Source organism: Chaetura pelagica, unplaced genomic scaffold (genome assembly GCF_000747805.2).
Source record: "Chaetura pelagica isolate M959 unplaced genomic scaffold, ChaPel_1.0 scaffold1221, whole genome shotgun sequence".
NCBI lineage: Eukaryota > Metazoa > Chordata > Aves > Apodiformes > Apodidae > Chaetura > Chaetura pelagica.
In genome coordinates this window covers 11,319-23,486 of record NW_009952147.1, presented here as the reverse complement: position 1 = coordinate 23,486, position 12,168 = coordinate 11,319, and the positions used below count along the sequence as shown (strand labels likewise).

The window sequence follows — 12,168 nt, the reverse complement described above, 5'->3', positions numbered from 1 at the left end:
GAGCACAAGGACACTTTGCGGCCCGTGCTCCTCCCCCCTGTCCCCTGGGAAGGGCTGGACTCGGGTGCTCGTCCAGCCACGGCCACGAGAAGCACCCGGGCCCCGGTTCCCAGTGCCAGGAGCCCCGTGCATCCATCCCGGGAGCAGATCCCAGCAGATGCAAAGATTCCTGAGGTTGTTCCCAGCTCCGTCTCCTTCTCTGCTGAGCTGGAAAGGACGCGCCGAGGGGATTAACGGGGTTTGGGGTTTTCCTGCTCTGGAATCCTCAAGCTGTTGGTTTTACCGCCGCCGATTCCTGCTTAATGAGCCTTGAATCCGTAACAAAAGCTTCTCTCCCTCTCCAGGGTGTTTCTGGGGGGGCTTCAAGGGGTTCAAAGGGTGGGAGGTGGGTGCAGGGCTCTGGTGCCATCCCCACAGCCCGTCCCTGCTTCCCCTTTCCCACTCTCCCTCTGTCTTGCCAGAGACCACCCTCACCAGGCAGGAGAGCAGCAGGTTTGGGAAACCCACCCTGGGCACAACGTTCTGAGCAGAGTTTGAGGCTCTGGAACCCACCCCGTGTCCCCTTCCCGGGCTGTGTGTGCTCCAGGCACCGGGAATGCCCCGAGAAAGGCACCTCCAGGGGTTTTTGTTTGCCCTGCTCTGCTGGAGAGGGTCTGTTGGCACGGGCAGGGCTGTGCCAGGGTGGCAGCAGCTCCGTGTCTCTCCCGGGCCCCCCGGGGCTCCGCGGAGCTGCTGCTCCAGCTGGATTTGGGAGGGTGGGGAGACCCAGGGAAGCTGTGGCTGCCCCATCCCTGGGGGTGTTGAAGGGCAGGTTGGATGGGGCTTGGAGCAGCCTGGGCTGCTGGGAGGTGTCCCTGCCCATGGCAGGGGGGAGAACTAGATGATCTTGAAGGTCCCTTCCAACCCAAACTGTTCCATGAATCTCTGCTTTTCCCAGCCTGGTTTCTGGGCTGTCCTACCCCCCCTCACCCTCCATGGGCACTGGTGCCCATTCCAGCAGAGCCGTGGCCCACGGGGCAGGTGTTGGCTGGAGCTGGTGCCAGGTGGGCACAGGGACAACCTCTGCCAGAGCCACTCTCCTCTTAAAGACACAGGATAGAGAGCCAGGAGTTGGGAACACCAGGTGAACTGGGACCTTATGGCTCCCACTTGCTGGTGGAGACCCTTTCCCTGGGCCAGCTGCCCGAGTGCTCCTGGGGCAGAGCTTCTGGTCCCTGCCATCCTCCAGGATGCCTGAGGGGAACCTACGGGCTGTTGGCCTCAGCTTCCCCCCTGTCCCTGTCCCAGCACAGCTCCTGGGATACCAGGTCCATGGCTGGGTTCATGGAACCCACTGGGCCACCAGCATCAGGGGGCTGGGAGCCCCGGCTGCATCCAGCCCTGCTCCCACATCCCTGTTTGCTGCCTGACGGGACATGCAGACTCTTTTCCAGACTCTCCCTGTGTTTCCAATTTCCAGCTCCTAGAACCCATTCCTGACCCGTGGAGGGTTTCCCCTTCTCCCGTCCCTTTCAGCGAGACCCAGAGGCACTTCCAGGGGCTTTGGGCAGCAACCAGGGGGAAGTGTCCCTGTCCCTGGCAGAGGGTTGAGACTGGATGAGCTTTAAGGTCCCTTCCAACCCAGACCAGTCTGAGATTCCATGAAATCCGGGACATGCCAGGAGGGGGGCACCACGTTTTCCCCACCCCTGGGGTTTGGACTCGCCCCGGGAGGATCTGCTGGGCACTCCAGCTCCCCTGGGAGCTCTCCCAGTGTCTCCCACTGCTCCCCAACCCCGTCCTCCCCACAACCACGGCAGGAAACACCGCGAGGTCCCCCCGGGGCAGCTCCGACCCCCTCACCTGTGCTGGGAATGGGGTTGGAAATGCCCCGGCTGGATCTGCTGGGCACTCCAGCTCCCCTGGGAGCTCTCCCAGTGTCTCCCACTGCTCCCCAACCCCGTCCTCCCCACAACCACGGCAGGAAACACCGTGAGGTCCCCCCGGGGCAGCTCCGACCCCCTCACCTGTGCTGGGAATGGGGTTGGAAATGCCCCGGCTGGATCTGCTGGGCACTCCAGCTCCCCTGGGAGCTCTCCCAGTGTCTCCCACTGCTCCCCAACCCCGTCCTCCCCACAACCACGGCAGGAAACACCGCGAGGTCCCCCCGGGGCAGCTCCGACCCCCTCACCTGTGCTGGGAATGGGGTTGGAAATGCCCCGGCTGGATCTGCTGGGCACTCCAGCTCCCCTGGGAGCTCTCCCAGTGTCTCCCACTGCTCCCCAACCCCGTCCTCCCCACAACCACGGCAGGAAACACCGCGAGGTCCCCCCGGGGCAGCTCCGACCCCCTCACCTGTGCTGGGAATGGGGTTGGAAATGCCCCGGCTGGATCTGCTGGGCACTCCAGCTCCCCTGGGAGCTCTCCCAGTGTCTCCCACTGCTCCCCAACCCCGTCCTCCCCACAACCACGGCAGGAAACACCGCGAGGTCCCCCCGGGGCAGCTCCGACCCCCTCACCTGTGCTGGGAATGGGGTTGGAAATGCCCCGGCTGGATCTGCTGGGCACTCCAGCTCCCCTGGGAGCTCTCCCAGTGTCTCCCACTGCTCCCCAACCCCGTCCTCCCCACAACCACGGCAGGAAACACCGCGAGGTCCCCCCGGGGCAGCTCCGACCCCCTCACCTGTGCTGGGAATGGGGTTGGAAATGCCCCGGCTGGATCTGCTGGGCACTCCAGCTCCCCTGGGAGCTCTCCCAGTGTCTCCCACTGCTCCCCAACCCCGTCCTCCCCACAACCACGGCAGGAAACACCGCGAGGTCCCCCCGGGGCAGCTCCGACCCCCTCACCTGTGCTGGGAATGGGGTTGGAAATGCCCCGGCTGGATCTGCTGGGCACTCCAGCTCCCCTGGGAGCTCTCCCAGTGTCTCCCACTGCTCCCCAACCCCGTCCTCCCCACAACCACGGCAGGAAACACCGCGAGGTCCCCCCGGGGCAGCTCCGACCCCCTCACCTGTGCTGGGAATGGGGTTGGAAATGCCCCGGCTGGATCTGCTGGGCACTCCAGCTCCCCTGGGAGCTCTCCCAGTGTCTCCCACTGCTCCCCAACCCCGTCCTCCCCACAACCACGGCAGGAAACACCGCGAGGTCCCCCCGGGGCAGCTCCGACCCCCTCACCTGTGCTGGGAATGGGGTTGGAAATGCCCCGGCTGGATCTGCTGGGCACTCCAGCTCCCCTGGGAGCTCTCCCAGTGTCTCCCACTGCTCCCCAACCCCGTCCTCCCCACAACCACGGCAGGAAACACCGCGAGGTCCCCCCGGGGCAGCTCCGACCCCCTCACCTGTGCTGGGAATGGGGTTGGAAATGCCCCGGCTGGATCTGCTGGGCACTCCAGCTCCCCTGGGAGCTCTCCCAGTGTCTCCCACTGCTCCCCAACCCCGTCCTCCCCACAACCAGGTCTCGGCAGGGTCTGTGAGGGGTCTGGGAAGGGTCTGGGAGGGGTCTGGCAACGTCCTCCCCACCCCCTGCGTGGGGCTGTGGGGGGGCTCTGGGGGGGCTCCCGGGGGTCCCTACATGCTCGGAGTGGGAGGGAGGGTCCCCCAGCCCCCTGCTTTGGGATTCCCAGGCAGCTGGTTCCTGGGAGCGGGCTGGGAATGGGGAATTGGGCTCCTGAACGGGATCAGTCCTGGCAGAGAGAGCCCTGGGAGCTCCTTCCCCTTCCTGCAGCTGAATCCATCCCAGTCCATCCCAATCCATCCCAGTCCATCCCAATCCATCCCAATCCATCCCGCTCCTGCTGCTGCTAATGGGGCAGAGGGAGGAATTAACCCTTGAGGAGCCAGCACCTCCACCCAGCCCCAGCACAGGGGACAAGGGGGGGGACACAGGGTCTGCCAGCCCCCCAGGGCTGTGGGGCAGCACAGCTGCTCCTGTCCCCAGGCCTGGCCCTAAACCCTGGCCCTGTACCCTGTCCCTACAACCTGTCTCCTTCCCCTGTCCCCTTCCCCTGTCCCTATGCCCTGTCCCCTTCCCCTGTCCCCTTCCCCTGTCCCCATGCCCTGTCCCCATACCCTGTCCCCGTGCCCTGTCCCCATGTCCTGTCCCCGTGCCCTGTCCCCATGCCCTATCCCTGTGCCCTGTCCCCATGCCCTGTCCCCATACCCTATCCCTGTGCCCTGTCCCCGTGCCCTGTCCCCATGCCCTGTCCCCATGTCCTGTGCCCATACCCTGTCCCCATACCCTGTCCAGCCCCTGCTGCCAGGGTTGGCTTTGCCACCTGCCCCAGACCTGCTCCCCTTCCCTCCTCGCACACACGGGCAGCTCGAGCAGCATCCTCGGGGCTGGGGGGGTTGAGCTGGGGTTCCCATGGGTCCCCATCAGCTCCTCGAGCAGGGCTGTCCCACTTTTCCATGTCCAGAACTGGGACCAAGGGAAACCAGGGCTTGGAGGCACCCCAGGTGGGCTGGCACCTCATGGCTGGTGGGCTTCATGGCACCCCAGGAGGGGCTGGAAGGGCAGCTCTGGAGCTGCAGAGGCAGGAGGGGAGCTCTGGGACATGGGAATCCCCACAGCATCCCAGGCCATCCCCCTGGTCCTAAGATTTGGGACTGGGATCCCACCACAAAAGGACACGGAGCTGTTGGAGAGAGGCCAGAGGATCCCCGGGCTGGAGCAGCTCTGGGACAGGCTGGGAGAGTTGGGGTGTTGAGCCTGGAGAAGAGAAGGCTCCAGGGAGACCTGAGAGCAGCTTCCAGGGCCTGAAGGGGCTCCAGGAAAGCTGGGGAGGGGCTTGGGACAAGGGCAGGGAGGGATGGGAGCAGGGGGAAGGGTTTCCAGCTGGCAGAGGGAGCTGGAGCTGAGATGGGAGGGAGAAATTCTGGGCTGTGAGGGTGGGGAGCCCCTGGCCCAGGTTGCCCAGGGAAGCTGTGGCTGCCCCATCCCTGGGGGTGTTGAAGGGCAGGTTGGATGGGGCTTGGAGCAGCCTGGGCTGCTGGGAGGTGTCCCTGCCCATGCAGGGGGGCACTGGGTGGGCTCTGAGGTCCCTCCAACTCGAACCAGGCTTACAATCTGTGATTCCATGGCCCTGCACCCAGGATGGGCACAGGGCTCCTGTGGATTTCCGAGCACCGGAGCAGGTTGTGCCCAGGCTGGGGAAGAGTCTCCTCAGCTCCCTGCTGCTTTGTCCCAGCCTGGTGACATAAAACAGGCAGGAGCACCAGGGGCTGCTTTTCTGGGAGAAGTGACAGTCCCAGGAGCAGCAGCTCCAGCCCTGGGGCAGCAGATGAGACCCCCGGGTGGGCACAGAGGAACGAGACCCCCGGGCCCAGCCCCTGGGGAGTTCCTGGGCTGGGGATCCCTTGATCCGCCGCCGTTTAACCCGTCCAGGAGCAGGAACTTCCATTTGCTGGGAGGTCTCAGGTTTCCCCCCCTTGCAGACCCCCCCCCCAGCAGCAGCTCCCCCAGGGGGGGGTTGTCCCTCCCAGCCGGCGTTTCACACCTTTGCACTGAGCTACCAGCAGCTTCTGAAACCCCAACCAGCATCACCTCCTTCCCCAGGCTGGGCAGTCACCATGTGTGCTCTGGAAACCCAGGCTCCCGGAGGCATCTGCTTTCGTTTAGCTCCTCTAATGATCCTGCTTTTCTCCAGCACCTCCCAGCCCAGCACAACCTCCGGCGCTGCCCGTCCCGGGGGGACACACGGACCTGGGGGGACGTGGTGCCTGGGGGACCTGCCTTGGAACTGGAGCGGGTACAGTTGGGTTTGTGGCTGGTAGAGTTGGGTTTCTGGTTGGTAGAGTTGGGTTTCTGGCTGGTAGAGTTGGGTTTGTGGCTGGTAGAGTTGGGTTTCTGGTTGGTAGAGTTGGGTTTCTGGCTGGTAGAGTTGGGTTTGTGGCTGGTAGAGTTGGGTTTCTGGTTGGTAGAGTTGGGTTTCTGGCTGGTAGAGTTGGGTTTGTGGCTGGTAGAGTTGGGTTTCTGGTTGGTAGAGTTGGGTTTCTGGCTGGTAGAGTTGGGTTTGTGGCTGGTAGAGTTGGGTTTCTGGTTGGTAGAGTTGGGTTTCTGGCTGGTAGAGTTGGGTTTGTGGCTGGTAGAGTTGGGTTTCTGGTTGGTAGAGTTGGGTTTCTGGCTGGTAGAGTTGGGTTTGTGGCTGGTAGAGTTGGGTTTCTGGTTGGTAGAGTTGGGTTTCTGGTGGGACTTGATGATCTTAAAGGTCTTTTCCAAGCAGAATGACCCGTTTTGTTCTGTCTCCCTGCCTGGATCTTCGGGCCCGGGATGGAGGGGGGTCCCGTGTGCAGGGTGGGCCAGGCTGGGGAAGCCCTGGGAACTGCAGCATCCCAGCCCCTGGCTCTGTGGCTCTCCTGGCTTCCCAGAGAACTTCCATCATGTCCCACTTTGGGAATCCTCTTCCCAGCCCTGGGCCCGGGTGCAGGTGCCTCATCCCAGGGAGGCCAGGGCCAGGGAGCCTGAGATTCCCCACTGGGCTCCATCCCTGCCCCAGCCTTGTTCCCGGGAATCCTGGCCTGGCTGGGAGGCCCTGACTTAATTCCCTGGAATCCTGGCCTGGCTGGGAGGCCGAGGAGGTGCAGCCAGGACCTGCTCTCAGGGGGTGCCTGGGGACCCCCTGCAGACCCCAGAGCCTCCCCCCACAGAGGGTGCCCCTCGGGGATCCCTCTCCCGCGGGAGGTGCTGATGGGGGGTCTGGGGGTGCAGGTCCCTGCTGGGGGTGCAGATCCCTCTCCAGCCCTCTGGTCACCTGGGGGGCCACAGGAGGGGATCCGGGGATCCCCCAGCTCCCCCAGCTCCGTGGTCCCCAGGGTGGGAGGGCTGCCTGTGCCCCCTCGGGTTCCCCGGGGTGGGAGGGCTGCCTGTGCCCCCTCCCCTTTCTCCTCCACGTGGACCAGATATTTTCAAGAGAAGAATCTTTCCGACGAGGTTTTCCAGCTGCCAGGAATGTGTGTCTAGGAATGCCCAGGGCCCATCCAAGAACAACTTCCAGACGTGAGGCTGAGTGACAGCAGCTCCTCCCCGTGGGCCTCCCGCCCCCCCTGGCCCGGGGGGGTGGGCGTGGGGGGGTGAGAGGCTCCTGGGCTGCTGCCACATCCCCAGGAAAATCCATCCGGGAGGAATTTGGTCCTTCCTTCCTGCTGTGGGGAAGGGGGAGAAGGGAATCCCCCCCCTGCTGGGATTGGGATGGGGAGGATGTGGATCCCAGTGCTGGGACTGGGATGAGGGGATGTGGATCCCAGTGCTGGGACTGGGATGAGGGGATGTGGATCCCAGTGCTGGGACTGGGATGAGGGGATGTGGATCCCAGTGCTGGGACTGGGATGAGGGGATATGGATCCCAGTGCTGGGATTGGGATGAGGGGATGTGGATCCCAGTGCTGGGACTGGGATGAGGGGATATGGATCCCAGTGCTGGGATTGGGATGAGGGGATGTGGATCCCAGTGCTGGGACTGGGATGAGGGGATGTGGATCCCAGTGCTGGGACTGGGATGAGGGGATGTGGATCCCAGTGCTGGGACTGGGATGGGGAGGATGTGGATCCCAGTGCTGGGATTGGGATGAGGGGATGTGGATCCCAGTGCTGGGACTGGGATGGGGAGGATGTGGATCCCAGTGCTGGGATTGGGATGAGGGGATGTGGATCCCAGTGCTGGGACTGGGATGGGGAGGATGTGGATCCCAGTGCTGGGATTGGGATGAGGGGATGTGGATCCCAGTGCTGGGACTGGGATGGGGGGATCATCCCTGGAGCCTCAGCTGAGCTCCTGCAGCATCTGGGCAAGGGCAGCAGCAGCTCCCTGGGATGGGGACGGGTCTTGATGTGGGTCTTGCCCGTGCAGGGGTGGGACTGGGTGGGCTTTCAGGTCCACTGGTCCCAAACCAGTGTGATGGGATCCTATGAAATCTGCTCTGTAGAGTATCCAGGAATGGAAGTTTGGTGAGTAAGGATGGGATGAAGGAATGGTGTAGAGTCTGGTGCATCATCTCTGTGATGGTCCTGCCCTGGCCCTGCTCAGTGGTGGGAGGGTCTGGGCTGGCCCTGGGGGCAGCTCTGCCTTCCCAGGCTCCAGGCACCTTTTCCATGGGAGGCTCCGTGTTGTTCCCAAGTGTTTATGGGGCCCAGATGGTGCTGGGGGGGGGGGTTGGTTTGAGGGTGACCCCTGACTGTGGGGTGTAGGGGGCACAGGTCACCTTCACACCTCTGTCCCTCTGTGGCTGTAACTGGGGAGGGGGTCTCTGCCTTCTGCAAGGCCAGGGGAGCTGGGAGAGGCTGGAGAACCTTCACTCCTGCCCAGTCCTGATGGTCCTGAGGGTCTTGGAGCTCTCCATGGCCTCCTGGAGCCATCCCTGGTGTCCTGGAACCATTCCTGGTATCCTGGAGCCATCCCTGGAGTCCTGGAGCCCTGCTTGGCATCCTGGAACCATCCCTGGTGTCCTGGAACCATCCCTGGAGCTATCCCTGGAGTTCTGGAGCCCTGCTTGGCATCCTGGAACCATTCCTGGTGTCCTGGAGCCCTGCTTGGCATCTTGGAACCATCCCTGGCATCCTGGAACCATCCCTGGTGTCCTGGAGCCATCCCTGGTGTCCTGGAGCCCTGCTTGGCATCCTGGAACCATCCCTGGTGTCCTGGAGCCATTCCTGGTGTCCTGGAGCCATCCCTGGTGTCCTGGAGCCATCCCTGGTGTCCTGGAGCCCTGCTTGGCATCCTGGAACCATCCCTGGCATCCTGGAACCTTCCCTGGTGTCCTGGAGCCATCCCTGGTGTCCTGGAGCCCTGCTTGGCATCCTGGAACCATCCCTGGTGTCCTGGAGCCATTCCTGGTGTCCTGGAGCCTTCCCCAGTGCCCAGATGAGCTCTCTGGGGCCTCTCCAAGCCCTGCACTGGGGCAGCAGATCCAGGCAACTGGAGTTAGTGGGAGCCCAGAGCCCCTCTGAGGAGCCAGTTCCTGCTCCCAACCTCCCCCTGCTCCTACCTGGGACTGGTGACCCTGTGCCAGCCCCAGTGGCCACCGAGCCCCTGGGAGGGATGAAGGCAGCAGAGCAGCAAATGTGAGGCAAGGACAAGGGGTGTGAAACCTTCCCTGCTGCAGAGGAGCTGCTGGCCTTCACCTTGGCATCTTCTCCCCCAGCGTGGGGTGGGACCTTCATGGTTGGGCTTGATGGTCTGAAAGGCCTTTCCCAATCAAAATGGAGTTGTTCTGCTGCTGTGGAGTCACCAGGAAACTTCTGCTGTTGTAGAATGACAAGGGAAGCTGTGGCTGCCCCATCCCTGGGGGTGTTGAAGGGCAGGTTGGATGGGGCTTGGAGCAGCCTGGGCTGCTGGGAGGTGTCCCTGCCCATGCAGGGGGGCACTGGGTGGGCTTTGAGGTCCCTCCAACACAAACCAGTCTGGGATGCTGTGAGGGGCTGCACGTCCCCTGAGGAAGCAGAGCTCCAGGCTGCCCACAGTCAGGCCGGGCACTGGGGTTGGAGGCCAAACCTTCTCTTCATCCCAGAAGACTTTCTCCCTCCCATCCCATCTCCAGCTCCCTCTGCCAGCTGGAAACCCTTCCCCCTGCTCCCATCCCTCCCTGCCCTTGTCCCAAGCCCCTCCCCAGCTTTCCTGGAGCCCCTTCAGGCCCTGGAAGCTGCTCTCAGGTCTCCCTGGAGCCTTCTCTTCTCCAGGCTGAACACCCCAACTCTCCCAGCCTGGCTCCATAGGACATCTCACAGCTTTTCTGTTCCCCCTCCTTTTGGACACCCTCCCCAGCCCTCCCCTCTCACCATGTCCCTCTGCTCCCCTCCAGGACATTCGCAACACGGTGGGGAACATCCCCATGGAGTGGTACCAGGACTTCCCACACATCGGGTACGACCTGGACGGCAAGAAGATCTACAAGCCCATCCGGAACAAGGACGAGCTGGACATGTTCCTGGAGAAGATGGAGAACCCTGACTACTGGTGAGCACGTGGCTGCCTGGAGTGCCACAGAGTCATGGACTTACGGAATGGGTTGGGGGGACCTCAAAGCCCACCCAGTGCCCCCCTGCATGGGCAGGGACACCTCCCAGCAGCCCAGGCTGCTCCAAGCCCCATCCAACCTGCCCTTCAACACCCCCAGGGATGGGGCAGCCACAGCTTCCCTGGGCAACCTATGCCAGGCTCTCCCCACCCTCACAGCCCAGAATTTCTCCCTCATGTCCAACCTCTACCTCTCCCTGCCAGTTCAAACCCTGTCCCCTGCCTCGTGGTCCCACAGGGGGGGTGTGTGTCCCCAACCACCCAGAGCCCGGAATATGGACCCACGTCTCCTGGTGTGACTCCTGGCTTGTGCCATCAGGAGCCCCAGGATTCCTGGAGGTGTGGCTTGTGCCAGCAGCAGGGTTGGAGGCTGCACCCCTGACCCTGTCCCCCTGGGCTCCCTGCAGGAGGACAGTCCAGGACAAGATGACGGGCGCGGACATCAAGCTGACGGACGAGCAGGTGGCCCTGGTGCAGCGGCTCCAGAAGGGGCAGTTTGGGGATGTTCACTTCAACCCGTATGAGGTAGGGTCGTGGCACACCCTGGGCTGGGCCAGGACAGGCAGGGACAGCTCATCTGCCACTGTCCCCTGGCTCTGTGTGTCCCCAGCCAGCCGTTGACTTCTTCAGCCACGAGGTGATGATCCACCCGGTGACCAATCGTCCGGCCGACAAGAGGAGCTTCATCCCTTCCCTCATCGAGAAGGAGAAGGTGAGAGGGCTGAGGGCACCTTGGGGGCACAGAGCCAGGCTCTGCTGGTGTCTGGGGTCGTTCTCCTGCCCAGGAGTCCCCCCTGTCCCTGCCATGGGCCACCCACCCCCACGATTGCTCCCACTGCAGCAGACCGTGCCCAGGTGCCAAGTCCTCCTCAGGGAGCTCTGCTTGGCAGCTTTTCCTTTCCATCCTCACGTCCCACACCTCCTCTTCCCCAAGCCTGAGGAGCCCTTCAGCTCCTGGGGTTGACCTCTGCTGGCCCCACAGGTCTCCAAGCTGGTCCATGCCATCAAGATGGGCTGGATCAAGCCTCGGAAGCCCAAGGATGACACGCCCACCTACTACGACCTGTGGGCCCACGAGGATCCCAACTCCATCCTGGGCCGCCACAAGATGCACGTCCCGGCCCCCAAGATGAAGCTGCCTGGGCATGAGGAGTCCTACAACCCCCCCCCCGAGTACCTGCTCAGCGAGGAGGAGGTGAGGGGGGGTCCTGAGAGGTCCTGAGACACAGGGAGGGGCTGGGAACACAGGGGGGGACTTCAGGAAGTGCTGGGACCCACCATGAGCTGGAGACCAGAAACCCTCGTGTCCTGGGCTGTGTCCCCAGCAGTGTGACCAGCAGGGCCAGGGGGGAATTGTCCCTCTGCTGAGCCCCCCTGCAGGGCTGGGACCAGCACCTGGGATGCTGGGAGGTGTCCCTGCCCATGCAGGGGGGCACTGGGTGGGCTTTAAGGTCCCTGCAACCCAACCCATTCCATGGAAATGAAAGCACAGGTTCCTCAGCCCCTGCACATGAACAGCAGGAGTTTGGGGCCACCCCTGGGCAGTGACCACAAGGTGCAGCCTCCAAGCTGAGCTCCTGGGGGTTCTCCTGGCACGGGGACCATCCTGGTGTCCAGAGGCACCATCAGCCCAGGGGCAAAGTCAGGCAGGAGAACCTGGCAGGGTGGGGAGGGCAGGGAAGTCCTGGCAGGGTAGGGAAGGGAAGTCCTGGCAGGGGAGGGCAGGGAAGTCCTGGAAAGGTGGGGAGGGCAGGGAAGTCCTGGCAAGGTGGGGAGGGCAGGGAAGTCCTGGAAAGGTGGGGAGGGCAGGGAAGTCCTGGCAGGGTGAGGAGGGCAGGGAAGTCCTGGCAGGGTGAGGAGGGCAGGGAAGTCCTGGCAGGGTGAGGAGGGCAGGGAAGTCCTGGCAGGGTGAGGAGGGCAGGGAAGTCCTGGCAGGGTGAGGAGGGCAGGGAAGTCCTGGCAGGGTGAGGAGGGCAGGGAAGTCCTGGCAGGGTGAGGAGGGCAGGGAAGTCCTGGCAGGGTGAGGAGGGCAGGGAAGTCCTGGCAGGGTGGGGAGGGCAGGGAAGTCCTGGCAGGGTGGGGAGGGCAGGGAAGTCCTGGCAGGGTGGTGAGGGCAGGGAAGTCCTGGCAAGGTGGGGAGGGAAGGGAAGGCCTGGGCGGCGGGGGGGGGAAGGGGGGAGT

At 63.7% G+C, this 12,168-nt stretch overlaps 1 protein-coding gene across 1 annotated transcript in view; it reads left to right on the top strand.

Annotated features, from left to right (window-relative positions):
• BOP1 (block of proliferation 1) overlaps positions 1-12,168 on the top strand; it is a gene marked incomplete at both ends in the record, with an annotated part of 85,283 nt that overhangs the window by 61,900 nt on the left and 11,215 nt on the right. The window contains 4 exons of the mRNA XM_010006304.1: positions 9,773-9,927; positions 10,395-10,512; positions 10,598-10,699; positions 10,970-11,202. Coding sequence (XP_010004606.1) covers positions 9,773-9,927; positions 10,395-10,512; positions 10,598-10,699; positions 10,970-11,202 — 608 coding nt within the window. The remainder of the gene's footprint in view (positions 1-9,772; positions 9,928-10,394; positions 10,513-10,597; positions 10,700-10,969; positions 11,203-12,168) is intronic.